Source organism: Oncorhynchus kisutch, linkage group LG14 (assembly GCF_002021735.2).
Source record: "Oncorhynchus kisutch isolate 150728-3 linkage group LG14, Okis_V2, whole genome shotgun sequence".
Lineage (NCBI taxonomy): Eukaryota > Metazoa > Chordata > Actinopteri > Salmoniformes > Salmonidae > Oncorhynchus > Oncorhynchus kisutch.
This window is the reverse complement of record NC_034187.2, coordinates 16021054-16046738: the sequence shown is the minus strand read 5'-3', so window position 1 is coordinate 16046738 and position 25685 is coordinate 16021054. Positions and strand designations below refer to the sequence as shown.

The following is a 25685-nucleotide window of genomic DNA, read 5'->3' as shown; positions in this document are numbered from 1 at the left end:
CTTGTGTGTGGTTGTGTTTAACGGTAGTTGTGTGTGGTAGTGTCTGAAGGTTGTTTTGTGTGGTATTGTTTTGGGGTGGTTTTGTTCAGTAGTATTTGATGGTTGTTGTGCTGCCCTATGTACATAGACATGGTATCACTGGTCACTTTAATAATGGAACAATAGTCACTTTAATAATGTTTACATACTGTTTTACTCATTTCATACAGTACCAGTCAAACGTTTGGACACACCTACTCATTCAAGGGTTTTTCTTTATTTTTACTATTATTCTACAGTGTAGAAATAGTACAAATAAAGAAAATCCCTGGAATGAGTAGGTGTGTCCAAACGTTTGACTGGTACTGTATGTACTGTTCAAAGGTTTGGGGTCACTTAGAAATGTCCTAGTTCTTTAAAAGAAAAGAAAACATTTTTGTCCATTAAAATAACATCAAATTGATCAGAAATACATTGTAGACATTGTTAATGTTGGGCCACTCCATGCGAGAAATTACCAAGAAACTGAAGATCTCTTACAACGCTGTGTTCACAGAACAGTGCAAAATGGCTCTAACCAGAAAATAAAGAGTGGGAGTCCTGAGCAAGAGGACAAGTACATTAGAGTGTCTAGTTTGAGAAACAGACGCCTCACAAGTCCTCAACTGGCAGCTTCATTAAATAGTACCCGCAAAACACCAGTCTCAACATCAACAGTGAAGAGGTGACTCCGGGATGCTGGCCTTCTAGGCAGAGTTGCAAAAAAAAGCCATATCTCTGACTGGCCAATAAAAATGAAAGATTAAGATGGGCGAAAGAACACAGACTGGACAGAGGAACTGCCTAGAAGGCCAGCATCCCGGAATCGCTTCTTTACAGTAGTGTAGGTATTAAGACCCTTTGCTATGAGACTCGAAATTGAGCTAGGGTGCATCCTGTTTCCATTGATCATCCTTGAGATGTTTCTACAACTTGATTGGAGTCCTGTGGTAAATTCAATTGATTGGACATGATTTGGAAAGGCACACACCTGTCTATATAAGGTCCCACAGTTGACAGTGCATGTCAGAGCAAAAACCAAGCCATGAGGTCAAAGGAATTGTCCGTAGAGCGCTGAGACAGGATTGTGTAGAGGCACAGATCTGGGGAAGGGTACTAAAACATTCTGCAGTGGCCTCCATCATTCTTAAATGCAAGAAGTTTGGAACCACCAAGACTTTGTTGCTTTGTTATTATGGATATTTTGCGTAGATTGTTGAATAATTTTTTCTTTCATCCATTTTAGGATAAGGCTGTAACAAAATGTGGAAAAAGTCGAGGGGTGTGAATACTTTACAGATGCACTGTATATACATGACAAGAAGATTGTGTGGACTGAAAATGTTTTGTGTTAGTTTACAACATCCCCCCTCAATTTGCAATGTCTGCCCTAACTAATGGTATCTTTGTAAATTAATCTCCAGAAACCACTGTCACCTAGTGGTATCTGGAACTTGTCATTTGAGTGTACCATCAAACGTGTTTTCACTCTAAACTAAATATACCCTGGGTTGTATTGATTAATGCACACAAGTTTCTTATTGGACAAATCCACGTAGTCCCTGTCTGCTTCCTTCCAATTGATTCTGTTTGGTTCCTAGTCATTTCTTGTGGACAGACACATAACATATAACATAAATAGTATTGTAGCAAAATAGTCGAGTACCTGGTGCCAGATTTTCGTTCTGGGCTGCCGAGGTTAGGGTTTCTAGTGAATATGACCCTAATGTTTTTGTTTGGTGTCCCCTGTCTGACCACAGGTCTCTCTTTCAAATTGTCAAACACACATTCCATTGTTGATGGGGGCCAATGAAACCTGAGAGAGAAAAAAAACTGGAGAATAAACACTTTATTAGCAAGTTTTTGTGGACCCAGAGCTCAAAAGCATAATTAGTGTAAAGCAGAATATAAATAAATCCACAAATTCATAGATACACACTTGACTACAGACTGAGTGCCATAGGGTCAGTGCCAACAGGAATAAAGTCGAGTGAATTTAAAAAATCTACAGGTTGCCTTTCTTTCCACTACACACACTCTGTCTCTTGTTGGCAGGGAAAGCCTGGCACTAGCTGTGTTACTTAATGCTTGGCATATCAATGACCCTGGTCAAAGCGGAAGAGGGGTCACTCTCACAACGACAACAGGCTGATTCATATGAGCAGGGTGTCATTGACTTTGGAGTTTGAAAAGAGGTACATTTGGGCTATTTCAGACTGCTGAATTTGATACTATAACCACAACTTTTGCTCTGTATATAGCATTGATAATTACGATTATATATTTTATTTGTCGGACACCTTTCAGGGCACTCAAGGACATCTTACATTAAAAGTAGGCCTAGATAAAATCAGGTGCCAATCAAATTGTATTTGTCAAACATGCGCCGAATACAACAGGTTTAGACCTTACTATGAAATGCTTACTTACGAGCCATTAACAAACAATGCAACGTTTTTTTTAAATAAGTAAGAAGCATTTGCTAAATAAATTAATGAAAAAAATAGTAGCACAATAAAATAGCAATAACGAGGCTATATATAGGGGGTACCGGTAACGAGTCAATGTGCAGGGGTACGGGTTAGTCGAGGTAATTGAGGTAATATGTACATGTAGGTAGGGGTAAAGTGACTATGCATAGATAATAAACAGAGAGTAGCAACAGTGTATGTGAAGAGTGTGAATGTATGTGTGTGCGTAAATATTAATGTGTGTGTTGGAATGTCAGTGTAGTATGTGTGAGTGTGTAATTAAAGTCCAGTGAGTGTACATCGAGACTGTGCAAGAGAGTGAGTGCAAAACATAATAACAATAAAATAAGTGGGTCAATGCAAATAGTCCGGGTAGCCATTTGATTAACTGTTCATCAGTCTTATGGCTTGGGGGTAGAAGCTGTTAAAACTTCTTAGGGCTATGGTCTATTTTCCTGAATTTCCACCTGACTGATGTGCCAAAAGTAAACTGCCTGTTGCTCAGGCCCAGAAGCCAGGATATGCATATAATTGGTAGCCCTAGATAGAAAGCACTTTGAAGTTTGTAGAAATTGTAAAATAATATATGAGACTATAACACAATTGATATGGTAGGTGGAAATGTACATTTTTTGAGGACTCAGGCTCTTATAATGGAAAGCTATGGGTCCTATGCAATTCTAGCTCCCAGATTGCAATTCCTATGGCTTCCACTAGATGTCAACCGTCTTTGTTTAAGTTTTCAGGCTTGTTTCTTCAAAAACAAGGAAGAATTTGGAGTTTTGGTATAGAGTCCCAGTGGAAAATCAGTCTGTCGGCGCATGACGAAGAGGAGGCGCACCTGCTAATTTGACTTTTCTATAGAACATACTTCTTCCCGTATTACATTTTATAGTTTAATTACATTTTAAGGTACCTGAGGATTAAATAGAAACGTTTGTCTTGTATAGTTTGACTTGTATAGTTTAGCGGTAGCTTTTTGGACTCCTTTGTCTGCATGTTGAACGAGTGGATTACTGAAATCGATGGCGCCAACTAAACTGCCTTTTTGGGATATAAACAAGGATTTTATCTAACAAAATGACCATTCATGTTGTAGCTGGAACCCTTGGGATTGCAAACAGAAGAAGATTTTCAAAAGTAAGTGATTTATTTAATCGCTATTTGTGATTTTATGAAGCCTGTGCTGGTTGAAAAATATGTTGATGTAGGGCGCCGTCCTCAAACAATCGCATGGTATGCTTTCGCTGTAAAGCCTATTGTAAATCGGACAATGGAGTTAGGTTAACAAGAATTTAAGCTTTTAACCAATATAAGGTACTTTTGTATGTTCATAAATGTTTCATACGATTATTTATCTGAATTGCGCGCCCTCCAATATCACCGGATGCTGTCGACAGGTGTCCAGCTAGCGGGATGCCTAGCCTTATTAAGGAGTCTTTTAGTCCCAGACTTGGCCTCCCAGTTCCGCTTGCCATGCTGTAGTAGAGAGAACAGCCTATGACTTTAGGGCCTTCCTCTGACACCGCCTGGAATAGTGGTCCTGGATGACAGGAAGCTCAGCCCCAGTAATGTACTGGGCCTTAAGCACTACACTCTGTAGTACCTTGCTGTCGGATGCTGAGCAGTTGCCGTGCCAAGCAGTGATACAACAAGCTCTTGATGGTGCAGCTGTAGAACTTTTTGAGGATCTGAGCTACCTTTCCAAATCTTTTGTCTCCTGAGGGGGAAAATGCGTTGTCGTGCCCTCTTCAAGATTATGTTGGTTTGTTTGGACCACGATAGGTTCTTAGTGATGTGGATACCAAGGAACTTGAAGCTCTCGACCTGCTCCATAACAGCCCTGTTTTTGTGAATGGGGGAGTGCTCGGCCCTCCTTTTCCTGTAGTCCACGATCAGCTCCTTTATCTTGCTCACGTTGAGGGAGAGGTTGCCAGGTCTCTGACCTCCTCCCAATAGGCTGTCTAATCGTTGTCGGTGGTCAGACCTACCACCGTCCTGTCGCCGGCAAACTTAATGATGGTGTTGCAGTTGTGCGTGGCCAGGCAGCCGTGGGTGAACAAGGAGTGCAGCAGGGGACTAACCGTGTTGAGGGTCAGCGAGGTAGATGTATTGTTGCCTACCCTCACCACCTGGGGGTGGCCTGTCAGGAAGTCCAGTTCCAAAGGGAGGTGTTCCGTCACAGGGTCCTTAGTGCCCTCCAAGCTCATCGCTAAGCTATGGCAGGGATCATCAACTAGATTCAGTCGCGGGCCAATAAAAATAAATACCCTGACTGGATGGTCTTATGTCCAACAATGAAAATTCACCCTAAAATATTTATTTATTTATTTATTCTGAAAACTACATTTGACACGCGGGCGGTCCGTTGGGGAACCCTACACTATGGTGTTGAACGCTGATCTGTAGTTAATGAAAAGCATTTTCACGTAGGTGTTCCTTTTGTCCAGGTGGGAAAGGGCAGTGTGGATTGCATTATCTGTGGATCTGTTGGGGTGCTCGTCAGATGTGGCAGGGCTTGAAAACTATTACGGACTACAAAGGGAAACCCAGACGCGAGCTGCCCAGTGACACGAGCCTACCAGACGAGCTAAATGCCTTTCATGCTCGCCTCGAGGCAAGCAACACTGAAGCATGCACGAAAGCACCAGCTGTTCTGGATGACTGTGTGATAACGCTCTCAGTAGCTGATGTGAACAAAACTTTTAAACAGGTCAACATTCACCAAGCCCCTGGGCCAGACGGATTACAAGGACGTGTACTCAAAGCATGCGCGGACCAACTGTCAAGCGTCTTCACTGACATTTTCAACCTCTCCCTGACCGAGTCTATAATACCTATATGTTTCAAGCAGACCACCATAGTCCCTGTGCACAAAGAAGCGAAGGTAACCTGCCTAAATCATTACCGCCCCATGGCACTCACGTCGGTAGCAATGAAGTGCTTTGAAAGGCTGGTCATGGCTCACATCAACAGCATCCTCCCAGACACCCTAGAACCACTCCAATTCGCATACCCCCCAAACAGATCCACAGATGACGCAATCTCAGCCGCACTCCACACCACCCTTTCTCACCTGGACAAATTGAAGACCTATGTGAGAATGCTGTTCATCAACTACAGCTCAGCGTTTAACACCATAGTGCCCACGAAGCTCATCACTAAGCTAAGGACTCTGGGACTAAACACCTCGCTCTGCAACTGGATCAAAGACTTCCTGGAGGGCCTCCCCCAGGTGGTAAGAGTAGGCAACAACACGTCTGCCACGCTGATCCTTAACACTGGGGTCCCTCAGTGGTGTGTACTTAGTCCCCTCCTGTATTCCCTGTTCACCCATGACTGCGTCGCCAAACATGACTCCAACACCATCATTAAGTTTGCTGACGACACAACTGATCACCGACAACGATGAGATGGCCTATAGGGAGGAAGTCAGAGAACTGGCAGTGTGGGGTGCCACGACAACAACCTCTCCCTCAATGTGAGCAAGACAAAGGAGCTGATCGTGGACTACAGGAAAATGCGGCCGAACAGGCCCCCATTAACATCGACGGGGCTGTAGTGGAGCGGGTCGAGAGTTTCAAGTTCCTCAGTGTCCACATCACCAACGAATTATCATGGTCCAAACATATCAAGACAGTCGTGAAGAGGGCACGACAAAACCTTTTCCCCCTCTGGAGACTGAAAAGATTTGGCATGGGCCCCCAGATCCTCAAAAGGTTCTACAGCTACACCATCGAGAGCATCCTGAATGGTTGCATCACCACCTGGTATGGTAACTTCTCTGCATCTGACCGTAAGGCGCTACAGAGGGCACTGCGAACGGCCCAGTACATCACTGGGGTCAAGCTTCCTGCCATCCAGGACCAATATAATAGGCGGTGTCAGAGGAAAGCCCATAAAATTGTCAGAGACTCCAGTCACCCAAGTTATAGACTGTTTTCTCTGCTAGCGCACGGCAAGCGGTACCAGAGCGCCAAGTCTAGGACCAAAAGGCTCTTCAACAGCTTCTATCTCCAAGCCATTAGACTGCTTGTACACTGCTGCTACTCACTGTTTGTTTGTTACCTATCCAGTCACTTCGCCCCCACCTACATGTACAGATTATCTCAACTAGCCTGTACCCCTGCTCACTGACTCAGTACCGGTGCCCCCTGTATATAGCCTCGTTATTCTTATTGTGTTACTTTTTATTATTACTTTTTATTTTTACCTACTTGGTAAATATTTTCTTCTTCTTGAACTGCACTGTTGGTTAAGGGCTTGTAAGTAAGCATTTCACGGTAAAGTCTACACTTTCAGCGCATGTGGCAAATAAAGTTTGATTTGATTTTGACTTGGACAAATAGGCTAGCATTTTGTCAGTCCACAATGAATAGAGAAACAGAGCGATATTCCGTTTGGATTCCAGGCTTCGAATTGGCAGTTTTAACTTTGCCCACTCTTAATCCTCTCTTGTCAGTCCACACTATTTCCTCTTCCCCTTTATCCCATCTCTCTCTCTCTCTCTCTCTCTCTCTCTCTCTCTCTCTCTTCCTCCCTCTAATTTAATTCCAAAGTCACTTTATTGGCATGGGAAACGTGTTTACATTGCCTAAGCAAGTGAAATAACAAAAAAAACAGCAACGTAAAAAACCAATAAGACTTTAACACAAACTCTCTCTATATACAGTTCCAGTCAAAAGTTTGGACACTCCTACACATTCCAGGTTTTTCTTAATTTTTTATATTTTCTACATTGTAGAATAATAGTGAAGACATCAAAACTACGAAATAACACATATGGAATCCAGTAGTAACCAATTTTTAAAACAAATCTAAATATATTTTATATTTGTCACGACTCCTACCGAAGGTGGCTCCCCTTCCTGTTCGGGTGGCGCTCGGCGGTCATCGTCACCGGCCTACTAGCTGCCACTGATCTTTTCCTCCCCCTCCTTGTCTGTTTATTAGTTACACCTGTTGTTAATTCGGTTTATTAGTTGGGCTTTATTAGCCAGCCGGCCCACCTGCTGGGTGTGCGGGATTGTTTTATGTGTACTCATTGTAAACGCCTGTATGTCACAGTTGTTCGTGTACATGAGTTGTTTTTGGGACTGTTTAGTTCCCCTGTGTTTTATGGCATTTGTTTTGAGTACCGTCTGTTTTCACATGGTCGGTGTATAAAGAAGTAGCACTACTCTGAACTCTCTGTTTCCTGCGTTTTCTGACTCCTTCCTCCACTACACCCCGGGCATTACAATATTTGAGATTCTTCAAAGTAGCCACCCTTTGCCTTGTTGACCGCTTTGCACACAATTGGCATTCTCTCAACCAGATTCATGAGGTAGTCACCTGGAATTCATTTCAATTAACAAATGTGCCTTGTTAAAGTTCATTTGTGGAATTTATTTCCTTCTTAATGCGTTTGAGCCAATCAGTTGTGTTGTGACAAGGTAGGGTTGGTATACAGTTGAGAGCCCTATTTGGTATAAGACGAAGAACATCTCAAATAAGCAAAGAGAAATGAGTCCATCATTATTTTAAGACATGAAGGTCAGTCAATCCGGAAAATGTCAAGAACTATGAAAGTTTCTTCAAGTGCAGTCGCAAAAACCATCACGCGATATGACGAAACTGTCTCTCATGAGGACCCCTACAGGAAAGAAAGACCCAGAGTTACCTCTGCTGCAGAGGATAAGTTCATTAGAATTACCAGCCCCAGAAATCGGCAATTAACTGCACCTCAGATTGCAGCCGAAATAAATGCTTCACAGAGTTCAAGTAACTGACACATCTCAAAGGCATCTGTTCAAAGGAGACTGCGTGAATCAGGCCTTCATCAAATTGCTGCAAAGAAATCCCTACTAAAGCCACCAATAAAAAGAAGAGACTTGCTTGTGCCAAGAACACGAGCAATGGACATTAGACCGGTGGAAATCTGTCCTTTGGTCTGAAGAGTCCAAATGTGAGATTTTTGGTTCCAACCGCTGTGTCTTTGTGAGACGCAGAGTAGGTGAACAGATGATCTCCGCATGTGTGGTTCCCACCTTGAAGCATGGAGGAGGTGTTATGGTGTGGGGGTGTGGGGGTGCTTTGCTGGTGACACTGTCAGTGATTTATTTAGAATTCTGCAGCAATACGCCATCCTATCTGGTTTGCGCTTAGTGGGGCTATCATTTGTTTTTCAACAAGGCAATGACCCAACACACCTCCAGGCTGTGTAAGGGCTATTTGTCCAAGAAGGAGAGTGATGGAGTGCTGCATCAGATGACCTGGCCTCCACAATCACCCAAACTCAACCCAATTGAGATGGTTTGGGATGAATTGGACCGCAGAGTGAAGGAAAGGCAGCCAAGTGCTCAGCATATGTGGGAACTCCTTCAAGACTGTTGGAAAAACATTCCATGAAGCTGGTTAAGAGAATGCCAAGAGTGGCTACTTTGAAGAAGTTTAACACTTTTTTGGTTACTACATGATTCCATATGTGTTATTTCATAGTTTTGATGTCTTCACTATTATTCTACTATGTAGAAAATAATAAAAATAAAGAAAAACCCTTGAATGAGTAGGTGTGTCCGAACTTTTGACTGGTACTGTATATATATACTGTATGTTTTTTCCATGTCAACTGAACACATCTTGTGAGTCTGGTTGGATAATTGATTTCAGTATGTGATCATGAGTGAGTATTAAATAACCTGGTATTCCTTATACATTCATTGAAATACTGTTTAGATTAATTTGCTTTAGAGAAGACAATGTCTTGCATTAGCAAAACCTTACATTCAAATAGAAACCTTTTAAGACTTTAACACAACAATTAAATCAGCATTATATTACCTTAATGAAAGAGGTAGACCTATAAGTGCCACCATTGATAACAATTAGACAAAAGTTAGACAGCAATATTCCTTTGTTTTAGTTACAATCACTTAGGACACAGTCAGGAATAAATTCAATGGACTCTCATTTCTAGGCATCTACGTAGTCTGAGTTCCCACATATCACCCCCGCGTCCTCGTAATGGGCACAGTTATGCATACCTACGCCTGTGTGTTGACAGCCCAGCAGGCTCTCCTCTGTCCCCTCACACTGTACATCATCCAGAAGAATCCGGAGACTCTTCCCTTCTCCGAACTCCGAGTGCTTGGACGCCTTCAGGGCGAACCGGAACCCCAGCTGTCGACAAACCACTGCTGCGTTTTTTGTATTCCACAGGTCGTCGCACACCGTTCCCCACTCCCCGTTGGCGAAGATCTCCACCCTCCCCCGGTCGTCCCGCCCCTGCTCGTCCCCCGCCAGTCTCACCACCCCATTCTGTGGCACAGCTGCTGATGCCGACTCGCTCTCTAACCGATGCTTGCCCTTCTTCCTGCGATTTTTCCGTCGTGTGTGCCTGGGTGGTTTGGTTGTGGTTGTGGTTGTGGTTGGAGGAAGTGTGGTGGTGACAGCGGCAGCCTCTTGCTCCTTCAGAATATCCATGAGCTCCTGAAGCCAGTCCTTGTCGGACTCGCTTACTGCAGACTCAGTGGGATGGGATCTGACGGGCTCTTCTTGCGGGGAGAGATTGGGTCGCTTGGTCGGTAGTTCAACTCCTGTTAATGCTATAGAATATAAGGATTGGATAACTACATGGACAAGCCTAATGTATAGTTGTGGGAGATTAGGTTTTAATTAGCATGTATGCCTATCTAACAGTGTAATAAAAGTTTAATAGCAATCTGGCATTCTCAAAGGTCTAAAAACATCTCTCAAATTACTTCATGATCTGTGAATTGACGATGAAGTGAATAATCTAATTGAAGCAGTGAGGTCTAGTGTTTCACTGACATAAGTGCTTGATTGAGCAAAGTAGGCAAAATAAAACAAACAAAATAAAAGCAGACAGACAGACAGACAGACAGAAGAGGGTGAGGCAGGGGGAGACAGACAGACAGACAGACAGACAGAGATGAATGTTGACAGCCAGCATACTCACTTTCCTTTGGTTTGAATTTGATGAGCTTGCTCTTCACTCTGACAGGCAGCGGGTCATAGTGGCATTGTCTTGGCGGTGCCCGTCTAAAACAGACAAAAGACAAAACGAAAAGTCTTCAGCAGGGAAGACAACTAAATCAGAGGGTGAGTAGTCAGAGGTTTGCACCAGTTTCATCAGACTCTGTTGAGACCTTGGCTCTTTAGATGTATTTGATTAGGTTTCAGCTGGTCTCTTTGCCAAAATAAGGCTGAAGGCCTATTCTACTCTTCCCTTTCCAAACATTGCTGTGGTAGAGACTAATTAAAATCAGCTTTGTGAGTGAGAGAAAAACAAATAACTTGACACAATCGTATATAGTGCAGCAGCCAACAGAGAGAGAGAGAGAGAGCAAGAGAGAGGGTTTCACACCGCTTCTTTCACCTAGAACTCTGGTGAAAGGGAGGGTGAGCCAACCTCGACAGAGGGTAAGAAAACCTCAACAATCACCAAATCAGAGAAAGAATACTGTTCATCAGCAGTGTTGCTATAAGAACACAGAACACACAGAGACTGAATTGACCATAGAAATCACATTAAGAACTACAGGCACATTCTTCTGATTTAAAATAACCAGATCAGTAATCATGAATTGATGCTCAACATGTTTCACAGATTTGTTTAGTCTTAGACACTATTTTTAAAAGAGACAATGACAGTGTTGCTAGGCTTCTGCCATCTTCAAGAAAAGAGCAGTTGGCCACTAAACTTAGTTAAAACCTCACCTAACCAAACAGTGGCAGGGTCAGGCTGTTGAAATGGCAGATTATGGCTTTAAATCCTTACCTTGAGGGATCCACCAGTTTGTAAACCACACCGGTGGGAGATGTGGCACTGGGCACTCCAGTTGACATGAAGTACAGTTCTCCTGTTGAGACAGAAAAAATAAATGTCATCTTCAGTAATTTAAAATCTAGCTAGTTTCCTGGACTTCATTTGATTCTCTAATAAGCATGATTTTTAGTCCAGGACTAGGCTTAATCTTGGTTTGGGAAAATGGCATAATGTCTGCAGCCTAGAGATCTGATGCTTAAAAAAAACTTTTCCAATTGCCTGTGACCAAGGGCAAACAAAAATATCTTTAATGTGACTCCTCCTACCTGCCTCGTCCTCCGCAAATGAGATGATGTACTGGTAGTAGTTGTTGATTAAGCCAGGGAAGGCACAGGTCAGACCCATGCCCATACAGATCTCATGGTAGTCCCACTGACCTGTGTTCTTATTCTCCTGGAGGCTCATCATACGCCTATAGGGAAGAGACCCTACATGTTAGAATTTATTACATTTTTCTGTTTGCATTCCTGATAGGCTATATACGAAAACATAAAACACAACCTTCTGAATATATATAAAAAACACCTGTTATACAGTATAAACATCCATAAACCCTTTTAGGATTTGGATTGAACTTAAAATGATGAACACGTACAGTAAGGATCCTTACCCGCTCATAAAGTCTCCAAATATGTACATGCCGTTCAGATTGGGGTATTCACAGCCTCTGTACACATAGCCACCAGTCACAGACTTGCCCATCTTGTGAGGGTAGGCATAGATGGGGAGTACATCATCTGGAAGAGAACAGAAGTAGGAGATAAGAGACTTCGTGCAGAGCCTGTGATTTTCCAGAAATCCTGATCTGGATGATTCCTGGATTTCCTGCTTATTCCCTCCTGAGCACTTCCCTTCTAAGCACATAATGACCCTGGAGACCGGGGTTCAATCCCCACGTCACGTCCACCCTTCCCATCTCTTCCCACTCTGGTTCCATTACTGTCTAAGGATAAATAAAGAACAGTTCAAAATAAAAACAGCTGAAGGAAATCACAGAACAAAACACACCGTGACCCAGCCACAGGATTCCAGCATGACGAGTTGGCTATACAGCACAAACTCATCTTTCCTTCCAGTTCTCTGCTGCCAATGACTGGAATGAATTGCAAAAATCATTGAAGCCAGAGACTCATATCTCCCTCACTAACTTTAAGCATCAGCTGTCAGAGCAGCTTACAGATCATTGCACCTGTACATAGCCCATCTGTAAACAGCCCACTTAACTAACTCATCCCCATATTGTGATTTTTGTTGTTGTTGCTCCTTTGCACCCCAGTATCTCTACTTGCACATTCATCTTTTGCACATCTATCACTCCAGTGTTTAATTGCTAAATTGTAATTATTTCGCCACTATGGCCTATTTATTGCCTTACCTCGCTAATCTTAATTCATTTGCACACACTGTATATAAACTTTTCTATTGTGTTATTGACTGTAGGTTTGTTTATTCCATGTGTAACTCTGTGTTGTTTGTGCCGCACTGCTTTGCTTTATCTTGGCCAGGTCGCAGTTGTAAATGAGAACTTGATTTGATTTGAACTTGTTCTCAACTAGCCTACCTGGTTAAATAAAGGTGAAATAATAAATAAATATTGGATTAGACTAAACTACAGGAGGCCAGCAAGAAAATTAGCATTGGAGTTGGCTATACAGCACAAACTCATCTTGGATTAGGCTAAACTACAGGATGCCCACCTAGAGAGCTGTTGGTGCACAGCTTCTTGTCATAACAGGAGAACCCCTCTTTGGCCCTCCAGCCGTAGTTCCTTCCCTTCTCTATGATGTCGATCTCCTCAAACTTGTTCTGTCCCACGTCCCCGCAGAAGATGCGCCCCTTGCCCTCCTTAGTCAGGGGGTCCCCCCGGTCCACAGAACACCTCCATGGGAGAAACAAGAACAAGTCGACCAATAAAACAACTTAAGTGTGGCCTAGGTCTAGCGGTCTACCGTGTCGGCATAGGTTTGAATCTGACCTACTTCCCTTTGACACAACCTCTATCTTTCCCCACTGTCATCCTCTCTCTATGTGTTCAATAGTCAGAAAATACCTTTAAAAAATTAAGTAATTACACAAAAAAAGATATATATATATATATATATATATACTTAAATAATTACAACTAGTTTACACTTTATAACTAAGTTATTACTTATTTATTCCATGCACTAATGTAAACTCTTACCACACTTTTTTAGTTGTCAGTGTAATGTTTCATGAATGAAAGCATATTACGTTGTAAAGTTGTGGGAAAAAGGAGCACCTCCACATGTTGCGCACCCCATAAGCATAGACCTCAGGGCGCGCCCCGCGCTCATGCACGAATGGGTTGTCAGAAGGGATCCTGTACAGGGGACCTCTGTCATTGTCATCAACATCGATCCGGAGAACTTTGCCTAACAGGGCTGACCTGCAGAAGACAGCAGAATTAATGTGGGACATAACACTCTGTCTTTCTGTAAGTATGATTACTGATTGTCTTTGTAGTTTTAATGTTTTTTTATGTAAATAGAAGTAACGTATTACTAGCAACAGTGTTAATGTTAACAGCTGTAACTAATTGTTCAAGTTATATGATTCAATGCGAGTTCCACAAGTTTTCCTCTCTTCTCTCACTTGTTCTGAGAGTTTCCATATTTCCCAAAGGGGTCACCAGCCATGCCCCCGTCTCCAGTGAAAATGTACAGGTAACCGTCATCAGCAAACATCACCATTCCTCCGTTGTGATTGGACGCAGGCTCGTCAACCTCCAGAATGATCCTGAGAAAGTGTTGGACACAGTGTTAGAACAATCAGTGTTAGAAAATCATACATTAAACGTATTGGCATAGATTTTGTTTGAGCAAAAACCTCCCATTTGTTTGAGCAGAAACCTCCCATTGAATTTCTGTGCAATGACACAGACACCTTTTGGTAACATGATACCTCGCCGGTCCATGCGTTTCTAGACTCTCAAAATAGCAACGTTCACAAGAGGGCGATAGCAGAGATCTTTCTGTTGTCTTTCCATTTGAGTTGGGCAAAGAATAATCATGTTGAAAACATCACCACAGTAATGTTTGCAATTTGAAAGAACCAATCACCAACCAACTGCACCAACCAACTGCATATTTAAGGAATAGCTAGGCCTATGTAATGAAAGTTGAAGTTTGATTTGCATAACCTTGTTTTGTGCCTCCCAGTAGGCTGTAGATATATCTACTAGCAGCTTGCTAGCCAGCTGGCTATAAACAGCAAGAAAGCCAGCCTTTTAGCTTCCCACATCTCCTCCATATGAAATAACAAGATTTATAAATAATTAGCACTGGCAAATATTCTTATTGTCTACTCGCCAGTGTAACCTACAACATTATCCCAATTTGATATGAAGTTTCAATGTATTTTCTCCAATATCAACTAAAAATAGAATGTCATCATGTCATGGCGAAATGGCACATGGCTACCAGCTGTTTTTACCATGTAGCATTAGTTATTACTTCTCAACAAATTACATTTTGGGGGGGATTCTATTCTGGTCCCATGTTTCAAGAGCTCAAATAAAAGATCCCAGAAATGTTCCATATGCACAAAAAGTGTATTTCTCTCAAATTTTGTGCATACATTTGTTTACATCCCTGTTAGTGAGAACTTCTCTTTTGCCAAGATAATCCATCCACCTGACAGGTGTGCCATATCAAGAAGTTGATTAAACAGTGTGATCATTACATATGTGCACCTTGTGCTGGGGACAATAAAAGGCCATTCTGAAATGTGTAGTTTTGTCACACAACACAATGCCATAGATGTCTCAAGTTGAGAGAGCATGCAACTGGCATGCTGACTGCAGGAAAGTCCACCAGAGCTGTTGCCAGAAATGTAATGTTATTTTCTCTACCATAAGCCGCCTCCATTGTCATTTTAGAAAATTTGGCGTGTGGTGGTGTCGTGTGGGCGAGGGATTTGTTGATGTCAATGTTGTGTTCAGAGTGCCCCATGGTGGGGGTGGGGTTATGGTATTGGCAGGAATAAGCTATGGACAATGTACACAATAGCATTTTATTGATGGCAATTTGAATGCACAGAGATACTGTGAAAAGATTCTGAGGCCCATTAGCTTGCCATTCATCCGTTGCCATCACCTCATGTTTCAGCATGATAATGACTTTCGGTTACTGGCCAAACGCTGATGACAAATGATGGTGTTGGAGTCGTGCCCGGCCATGCAGTCATGAGTGAACATTTAGTACAGGAGCGGACTGAGCACGCACACCTGAGGGGTCCCCGTGTTGAGGATTAGCGTGGCAGATGTGTTGTTACCTACCCTTACCACCTGGGCCCATCAGTGAGTCCAGGATCCAGTTCCCGAGGGAGGTGTTTAGTCCCAGGGTCCTTAGTTTAGTGATGAGCTTTGAGGGCACTATGGTGTTGAACGCTGAGCTGTAGTCATTGAATAGCATTCTCACCTAGGTGTTCCTTTTGTTCAGGTGGGAAAGGGCAGTGTGGAGTGCAATAGAGATTGCTTCATCTGTGGATCTGTTGGGGCGGTATGCAAACTGGAGTGGGTCTAGGGTTTCTGGGATAATGGTGTTGATGTGAGCCATTGCCTTTCAAAGCAATTCATGGCAACAGCCGTGAGTGCTAAGGGTCGGTAGTCATTTAGGCAGGTTACCTTAGTGTTCTTGGGCACAGGGACTATGGTGGTCTGCTTAAAACATGTTGGTATTACAGACTCAGTCAGGGACAGGTTGAAAATGTCAGTGAAGCCACTTGCCAGTTGGTCCGCGCAAGCTTGGAGTACATGTCCTGGTAATCCGTCTGGCCCTGTGGCCTTGTGAATGTTGACCTGTTTAAAGGTCTTACTCACATCAGCTACGGAGAGCATGATCACACAGTCGCATGGAACAGCTGATGCTCTCATGCATGCTTCAGTGTTGCTTGCTTCAAAGCGAGCATAGAAGTAATTTAGCTCGTCTGGTAGGCTCATGTCACTGGCAGCTCGCGGCTGTGCTTCCCTTTGTAGTATGTAATAGTTTGCAAGTCCTGCCACATCCGATGAGTGTCGGAGCCAGTGTAGTATGATTCCAGGCTCATAGCAAAGGGTCTGAATACTTACGTAAATAAGGTATTACCGTTTTTTAGATTGAATACATTTGCAAAAAATTCTAAAAACCTGTTTTCGCTTTGCATTATGGGTATTGTGTGTAGATTGATGAGGATAATTTTTTAAAATCCATTTTAGAATAAGGCTGTAACATAACAAAATGTGGAAAAAGTCAAACGGTCTGAATACTTTCCGAATGCACTGTGTATATATATGTATGTGTATATATAAATATACAACAATAGACAAATATAATGCTAATATTACATCATGCTCATAAATGTAGCCCAAACATTCATTCTTTGTAACAATTAGATATTTCATGCTTTAATCTAGTAGCTAGCACATCTTGATCATGTGTTGTTCCTTCTCTCTTTCTAGAAGCAATCAGTTACAACTAAAAAAGTCAGATTGAGGCATTCAATCAAACTGATGACAGAGAAATATGTGTGCACCAAGTCAAGGCTTCTTGCACGGATGGTTTTGAGATGTCAGTTAACAATAATTAATTTTGCCAAAATTATATGAATTGCCATATTAGGCATAACTCAATTTTATGTTGATTTTCTTCCACCCAAGCCTTATACACCTGAGTAAGAAGGAAGAGACAACTAGTAGACAACTGTCTCTAAAAAAGGAAGTTACAGTCTAGATTGAATATCATAATTAGTTGATTAGTTTGAATCAATTGTTTTGAGACTTGAAATCTTGTGTACTGTGGTTCTCTAGGAACAGTTGGCCACACATTTAAAGGTAGATTTTGTAGGCTTAAGTCCCAGTTCATGCTAGCTACATTGTCTGTTTATATAGCATTTTTGAAAGGCAGAAACATTGTTTCCTTGCTGAAAAATATATAGAATGCCAGTTTTAGTTAGAAGCCTAGCAACATCAAGGCAACTTTGTAACAGCTGACCTCGTTTTTACAAAGCCAAACCCGCCCGCCCATTAGCTGCTGTGTCTACCTTTTAAGATGCCAAAATAGAAAATGTTTTCAGTATCCTAATTTTGTTTTAGTTTTGTGTTTACTGATTGTTTCAGTGCATACATTCAACAAGCTTTGGACGAAGGACTTCCACAAGGCTGCCATCTCCAAAGTTCACTCAAAAAGGCAATAGCTCTGAACTGGGTTTGATTTAGTTTTTGTTGTTTTAATTATTAAAATGTTGTTTATTATCTTTTAAACTTCCATTGGTTGAAAGCTATTTCTCAGTTAACACTTGACTCAAGTAAATTCTGTAGTTGCCCCTTTAAATATCATAAGGTCAACATACCCATAGTGTTCACATTTCTCTCATGTAAATGTTGTAGCTACATAAAAATATTAAATCAACAATTTATTTGGGAAATATCCAGTCTTTGCTCTTTTCTTCACAGCATGCAGACGATTTCAAGTTGTATTTGATTTATTTTTTATCTGTTAAGACATTGAATACGTATTTAGTATATTTAGTACATTTCATATGTTTAGTTCTCTGTGAGAAGCAAGTTCATTTAAAGCGATATGTGATTGGTATATGTAGATACAACATTTCAATGTTGTTAACACACAGTAACCAAAAACCGGATCTAATTTGCATATTCATATTGAGTTTGCAGCAAATTTGCCGCATACAGTAGAATGTTTGCCATGAGTTTCCCAGAAATGTTTGCCAGAAGTTCACAAGTTGATGCAAATTTGCCGCAACAGTTTACCACACAATTAACTGCATGTGAAAATATTGCAGCAACAGTTTGCCAGAAGCCTGTTTTTTCTGTAAGGGCTGCCTCCATAGTGTGCAGACCCTTTTACAGAACATGGAGAAAAAGAATGATCATGATGTGTGCTAATGGGGAAATGCGCATTCAGCAGCCAGTTTCGGGGGCAGAACACAACACACTGCACATACAGTGGGGCAAAAAAGTATTTAGTCAGCCACCAATTGTGCAAGTTAGACTGGCTAGGCCACTCCATGACCTTGAAATGCTTCTTACGAAGCCACTCCTTCGTTGCCCGGGCGGTGTGTTTGGGATCATTGTCATGCTGAAAGACCCAGCCATGTTTCATCTTCAATGCCCTTGCTGATGGAAGGAGGTTTTCACTCAAAATCTCCCGATACATGGCCCCATTCATTCTTTCCTTTACACGGATCAGCCGTCCTGGTCCCTTTCCAGAAAAACAGCCCCAAAGCATGATGTTTCCACCCCCATGCTTCACAGTAGGTATGGTGTTCTTTGGATGCAACTCAGCATTCTTTGTCCTCCAAACACGACGAGTTGAGTTTTTCCAAAAAGTTATATTTGGTTTCATCTGACCATATGACATTCTCCCAATCTTCTTCTGGATCATCCATATGCTCTCTAGCAGACTTCAGACGGGCCTGGACATGTACTGTCTTAAGCAGGGGGACACGTCTGGCACTACAGGATTTGAGTCCCTAGCGGCGTAGTGTGTTACTGATGGTAGGCTTTGTTACTTTGGTCCCAGCTCTCTGCAGGTCATTCACTAGGTCCCCCCATGTGGTTTGGGGATTTTTGCTCACCGTTCTTGTGATCATTTTGACCCCACGGGGTGAGATCTTGCGTGGAGCCCCAGATCGAGGGAGATTATCAGTGGTCTTGTATGTCTTCCATTTCCTAATAATTGCTCCCACAGTTGATTTCTTCAAACCAAGCTTCTTACCTATTGCAGATTCAGTCTTCTCAGCCTGGTGCAGGTCTACAATTTTGTTTCTGGTGTCCTTTGACAGCTCTTTGGTCTTGGCCATAGTGGAGTTTGGAGTGTTTGGAGTGTGACTGTTGTGGTTGTGGACAGGTGTCTTTTATACTGATAACAAGTTCAAACAGGTGCCATTAATACAGGTAATGAGTGGAGGACAGAGGAGCCTCTTAAAGAAAAAGTTACAGGTCTGTGAGAGCCAGAAATCTTGCTTATTTGTAGGTGACCAAATACTTATTTTCCACCATAATTTGAAAATAAATTCATTAAAAATCCTACAATGTGATTTTCTGGATTTTTATTTATTTTTAAAATTTTTCTCATTTTGTCTGTCATAGTTGAAGTGTACCTATGATGAAAATTACAGGCCTCTCATCTTTTTAAGTGGGTGAACTTGCACAATTGGTGGCTGACTAAATACTTTTTTGCCCCACTGTAACTGTACCTCTCAGACCCGTGGTCCACCACGTTCATGTCGCTGGGAGAGACGCGGAACTCACTGATCCTGATCCTCTCATCGAAGCCAATCTCCACAGAGTAGTATACATACAGCTTCCTGTTGTACTTGTAGTTGGGGTGAAAGGTCATGCCCAGGAAGCCCCTCTCGTCCCCCTCCCAGGGCGACGTCAGAACGGCCTTGGTGATGTTCAGGAACGGCTTCTCCAGCTTGGAGCGGTCGGGTAGGTACGTCCACACCAGACCCACCTACGATACGATAATAACTTTATTACGGATATTAATTTTTGTAAGGCCAACATATACATACAACAATACACAAAATCAATACACTATAGGGCGGTTTCCAGGATGCAGATTAAACTTTTCTCCATTGAGCTTATTTTTGAGGACAGGTCAGGACAAGGTCTAATTTGTGTCTGCACGAGAAACCGCCCCTATTATACCACAATGCAATACAAAAACTGTTAAAGGAAAGTGAGCACACACACCTGCTCTGCTATAAAGAAGCGGTGTGTTCCATCGTTGGCGTAAACCATGGACAGGGGGTTCCGCAGGCCATTGGCTATTTCCTCCAGGCAGAGCTGCAGGCAACCCTCGGGGTCGGCCCGGACCCGGCCCAAGTTCTGTGTCAGCTGTTCGTTGCTGAGGAGGTGTGTACAAAAGTTTTTTAATTGAATCAATTAAACTGTACAGTCAATAAGAATCCCATTAAAATGTTGAACATTTGCCCTACCCCACCCACAATTCCAAGCAAACCCTTGGAAGCCCCACCTGAGAAGGTGTGGGTAACAGTAGTCTGGGTCCTCCAGCTCCAGGTGCTGGCAGAAGCGGTCCTGGTCCGGCTCGGCTTCGGCTAGCTGCGGGTCGTCGGAGAGCAAGGTGATGGTGGAACGGCATTTGAGCCAGAACTGTGAACAGTAGTCAGGGCACAGGCCAGGGAGGGTTCTGATAGGGGTGTTGGGGTCCTCAGCATCAAAGAGGTGAGCTGCATATGGAGAGCATTCCTGAAGGAGGGGGAAAAGAAAGGGAATGAGGAAGGCGGAGAAAATGGAGAAGTGAGAAGGGAGTCAGGGACCAACCAAACTCTTTCATTTGGGCAGCCCCCCTGTCATATTATACATTTTGCCTGGTTCTGTGAAGCACATACACTTTCGATTTGAGGAGATACGCTTGTTATGACAACATGCATCTTAGCAGTTTAAGTTAATTTCTCTCAAATTTTGTGCACAAATTTGTTTACATCCCTGTTAGTGAGCATTTCTCCTTTGCCAAGATTTTCCATCCACCTGACAGGTGTGGCATATCAAGAAGCTGATTAAACAGCATGATTATTACACAGGTGCACCTTGTGCTGGGGACAATAAAAGGCCACTCTAAAATTGTCACGACTCCCACCAAGGGTGGCTCCCCTGCCTGTTCGGGCGGCACTCGGCAGTCGTCGTCGCCTGTCTACTAGCTGCCAACGATCCATTTATCCTTTTTTGTTTGTTCGGTCTTATTGGTTGCACCTGTCGCTTATTTTGTTTCTTGATTCATGTCTATTTAAGCCTGTTAGGACCGCCTATTTTTGTGTGGGATTGTTTTCTGTTAGTCAGGGTGTGTGTGTTTGTGTTCCTGTCCGTTTGTGCCCTGTGTTGGGTCAGACTATTTTTCTGTCTATCTATCGCCTATTGTTTTGGGCGTTCGTTTGGGAATCCAAATAAAGACGGTTTCCCCAGTTCCTCAGCTCTCTGCAATTGACTCTGCACTCACCACTCCAGGCGATTGTGACAAAAATGTGCAGTTTTGCCACACAACTGTCACGTTCTGACCTTTATTTCTGTTGTTTTTGTCATTATTTAGTATGGTCAGGGCGTGAGTTGGGTTGGGCAGTCTATGTTTGTTTTTCTATGATTTTGGGATTTCTATGTTTCGGCCTAGTATGGTTCTCAATCAGAGGCAGGTGTCATTAGTTGTCTCTGATTGAGAATCTTACTTAGGTAGCCTGGGTTGCACTGTTTGTTTGTGGGTGATTGTCTATGTTAGTTGCTTGTGTCGGCACAGGTCTCATTTATAGCTTCACGGTCGTTATTTGTTTATTGTTTTTGTATTCAGTGTTCAGCACTTTCTGTAATTAAATATTCATCATGAACACATTGCACGCCGCATTTTAGTCCTCCGATCCTTCTCGCCTCTCCTCTTCAGATGAAGAGCAGGACGACCGTGACAACAACACAATGCCACAGATGTCTCATGTTTTGAGGGAGCATGCAATTGGCATGCTTACTGCAGGAATGTCCACCAGAGCTGTTGCCAGAGAATTTATTGTTAATTTCTCTACCATAAGCCACCTCCAACATTGTTTTATAGAATTTCGCAGTACGTCCAGCCGACCTCAAAACCACACTCCACGTGTAACCATGCCAGCCCAGGACCTCCACACCCGGCTTCTTCAACGAACACAATTGCATTTTATCAATAGCAATTTTAATGCACAGAGATGCTGTGAAAAGATCCTGAGGCCTATTGTCGTGCCATTCATCTGCCACCATCATCTTATGTTTCAGCACAGCCCCATTTTGCAAGGACTTGTACACAATTCCTGGAAGCTGAAAATGTCCCAGTTCTTCCATGGCCTGCATACTTACCAGACATGTCACCCATAGAGCATGTTTGGGATGCTCTGGATTGACGTGAATGACAGCGTGGTCCAGTTCCCATCAATATCCAGCAACTTTGTACAGCTATGCCCCTACCTTTTTTTAAAGGTATCTGTAACCAAAAGATGCATATCTGTATTCCCAGTCATGTGAAATCCATAGATTAGAGCCTAATTCATGTATTTTAATGAACTGGTTTCCTTATATGGGCTCCCGAGTAGTGCAGCGGTCTAAGGCACTGCATCTCAGTGCAACAGGCGTCACTGTAGTAGTACCTGTAGTGCAGCGGTCTAAGGCACTGCATCTCAGTGCAACAGGCGTCACTGTAGTAGTACCTGCTGGCTCGAATCCAGGCTGCATCACATCTGGCTGCGATTGGCAGTCCCATAGGGAAGCGCACAATTGGCCCAGCGTCGTCCAGGTTTGGCTGGGTAGGCCGTCATTGTAAATAAGAGTTTGATCTTAACTGACCTACCTAGTTAAATAAAGGTTATAAACTGTAACTCAGTAAAATGTTGCAATTATATTTTTGTTCAGTGTTGCTAGATAGTGTGGCAAGGGTGACAGCACTCCAAAAAATTTACAACTATAGCCTTAACGTCTACTGTTATGTTTTTGTACGAAAACAAAAAGCAAATACTCCGGTAAAAACGGAATGATTTTCAACATTCCCAAGTCCCAACTTTGGCAAACAAGTTTAAAATTCTTGCTTAAGTTTCTATCCACAAGCATAAACTAGCTAGCTGGGAAGAGCTCATCGGGATGATTGACTGAACTGAATGAACCGAATTTGTTTGTCTCCACCTGACTCTCGCTGCTCCACAACCTCTCATTTTGGACCAAAATCATAACTTTGGGCACCAGGCATGTCCGTAAAGCCTCTCCCCAGTTGTATATCTCATGATATTCTACACATTTTGCCATGAGGCAGAGCATACATTTTGAAGTTTTAATGCTAATTTCATGTAATAAACTAAATGGCTTATGAAGTGTTCATATGCTATCTGGGAGGCCTCGGAGACCCCAACAAAGCTTTGGGTTGGGGGTCCCAAAGCCCGTCTTGTGGGTGTGTGTACCAGGTGCTATGCCAGTGCCTAAAAACGAAAGTCAGATCAGAAAATGTTATTTCTAATAAGTGCCGCTGTATAACAAGAATATGCCTCTACAAACATGCCGGGACTTGCAAAGAACAGATGGATGATGTAATTCTGAAAACAACCGAGTAACGACCTTTACCCGTTCTTTGCTTACCTGGCAGAGAAGGTCCTGCACATAACCAGCACAGCTGGCATATCCATAATAGTCGAAATTGTCCATGATCTTATAGAATTTAGCCATCAATTCCTTGTCCTTGGCAGAGTCGCAGCACCCGAAGTTCCTGTACATTGCGCAGAACTGGAGATCATCTTGAGGCTTGAAGGGGGGCTTGAAATCCAAACATTGTGGGTGTAAGAACACAGGTGCTATAAAAAATGCCAACAAATATAACCGAATGATCGGTGAGTGCCAAACACTGCCGAGTAAATCACAACAATACAACATTCTGACGTTACTTCAGGTCATTTAAAGTGCCCCACTTGAACCTCATGGATCAGAAATGTGTGCAAACCAGCAAAAAAACGAGGCTCCCTCCGGTTCTACAGTCCCGTAGACGCCTTGTGTGTTTGAGAGAGAGCGATCGGTTCACTGCACTTTGCTCTATTTCTTTAATAATCAACTTTCGACGGAATACAGTCCATTTCATTTGTTATTCCACCGCGCAAGACATTACGTCGTCTCCGTATCTTTGTAGCCTATCTATAGGCTAGTTTCGAGTTCTCGTGCTACCGGTCCCGGCCCAGTCTTAAGAAACGCAGCAGAGTATTTTGCTGTCTGCTTCCTCCGTTTTGTAAGTGTGCTTGATCGCAGACGTAACTCATCTTTGCTCCACTCTTACTATTCATATCCCCTATCTGCCTTTAATACCCGCACAAAACACAATAATAGGAGAGGAAGTCATGGTAACAGTCCTGTCTGAGACAGTTGTGTTTTCAGACAGGCATCAAAACATTGAGAAAAGGCCTAATGCAATAAACAGAAGACAAATCCACCGGAGTTATTCCACTTCTGTGGATGACATCAATTGGTGTCTGTTCTTAGGAGATGCTAAATATGACTTCTGTGACTGTCAGTCAGTTAACGCACTCTTGTATTATTCTAAAAATACATTCACTCATGTAGATATGTTAATACAGTATTAATATAGCTAAATTAGATAATGTATAATTACGTTCCACATGAATGCAAATAATATATATTTCTAATTCCACACCAATAATTGTATTTCTTTGATAGAACCATTTCGTTCTAGCGTTTATTTATTTTTGGTCCGGATATTTTCTGGATTTTTTTCTAAATTATGCATCGTATGCATGAAGAGGTTTTGCAACAATGTAGCCTATAGTGTTTCATGGTGGAATAAGACATTTATGCAACTGCCTTGTTGCAACATCGTTGCAGTTTTTGGTGCACTGTTGTCTTTGCCACTAGATGGCAACCGGTTCACACAATATTCTTGTGGCCCCAACCCATGGCCTCACAACTTGTTATACTTTAGTAAACGATCAAACTTTCACATTATTGTATCATTCTTTTATTATTGATCATAATATTTATGATCAGCTATTAACCTCTTAAATGTAGGAACTAAATCTAATCTAATATGCAATCTACATAATCCTCTAAAGTAATTATTTATCACGAGGACCATAAAAAATAACTAGTAATGCTGCATACTCCAATAAAGGTTCAAATCTCACCTTTCTGGTCAAATGTTTTATAAATTGCTGAGCTGTAGTCACTTTTGAGGACACAAGCTCAAGTACACAGTACAAATATGATACAAATATATATATATATTTTTTAAAGCTTTAAAGCTTTAAAATCAATGTCATAGGCCTTTAGTTCTTAAGGGCCTCTCCCCCCTGAAAATCCTGACAGTCAACTCTTGTGGTAATTTAAGTTGGGGTGAATGAGGAAGAATATATGCATATATGCATAATAACTATGCATCAAACTCACAGGCAAATAATGAGAAAACACTAAATCTGTATCTACAGCCATAGCTAATAATTGTTCTACAATATACTATGTGTATTTGTCACATTCCATAACATATCATAGTATCATACCAAGTTAGTCATAGGCTACTCTGTTATACCTCTATTATTAGCCAGTAGCCTATGGCCTCGTATTTATTTGCATTCCAAATAGGCCCACTCATTTTTTGTTTACGAACAAATGCATTTCAGTTTACTTTCTGAAACTCAAATGGGAGATGTTCCCCTCGTGAAATCTGCCAGCTGGCCCTTTAAGAAGAGTGAACAGTGGAGTCAAACTACAAGGCTCTACTTTTATCTACCTGCTCCAACTACTAGGTTACTGGTTTCTACTAGTCCCTGATTGGTCGCCCGAACAAATCTTTTTGAGTTGGTTGCGTCAAGCTTGAAGCTGA

The 25685-nt window shown here is 42.3% G+C and overlaps 1 protein-coding gene across 4 annotated transcripts; it reads right to left on the bottom strand.

Moving 5' to 3' along the window:
* Nucleotides 1-1120: 1120 nt before the first annotated feature.
* Nucleotides 1121-24093, bottom strand: LOC109904266 (HHIP-like protein 1). 4 transcript variants are annotated; one of them, XR_004202695.1, is made up of 14 exons: nucleotides 23444-24091; nucleotides 20325-20557; nucleotides 20042-20195; nucleotides 19540-19799; nucleotides 13936-14079; nucleotides 13583-13729; nucleotides 13017-13198; nucleotides 11930-12056; nucleotides 11586-11731; nucleotides 11272-11353; nucleotides 10450-10532; nucleotides 9515-10075; nucleotides 1685-1851; nucleotides 1121-1271 (listed from the first exon to the last, which is right to left on the bottom strand). XR_004202695.1 is itself a non-coding variant. In XM_020501508.2 (13 exons), the coding sequence occupies exons 1-13, from the start codon at nucleotides 23732-23734 to the stop codon at nucleotides 1796-1798; spliced, it is 2466 nt and encodes an 821-aa protein (XP_020357097.1). In that variant the 5' UTR covers nucleotides 23735-24091; the 3' UTR covers nucleotides 1121-1795. The 4 variants fall into 4 exon arrangements, 3 of the variants coding, with proteins under 3 accessions (XP_020357097.1, XP_031643763.1, XP_020357096.1); XM_020501508.2 differs by having other exon boundaries at nucleotides 1121-1851; XM_031787903.1 differs by lacking the exons at nucleotides 1121-1271; nucleotides 1685-1851 and having other exon boundaries at nucleotides 9003-10066; nucleotides 23444-24093.
* Nucleotides 24094-25685: the final 1592 nt, after the last annotated feature.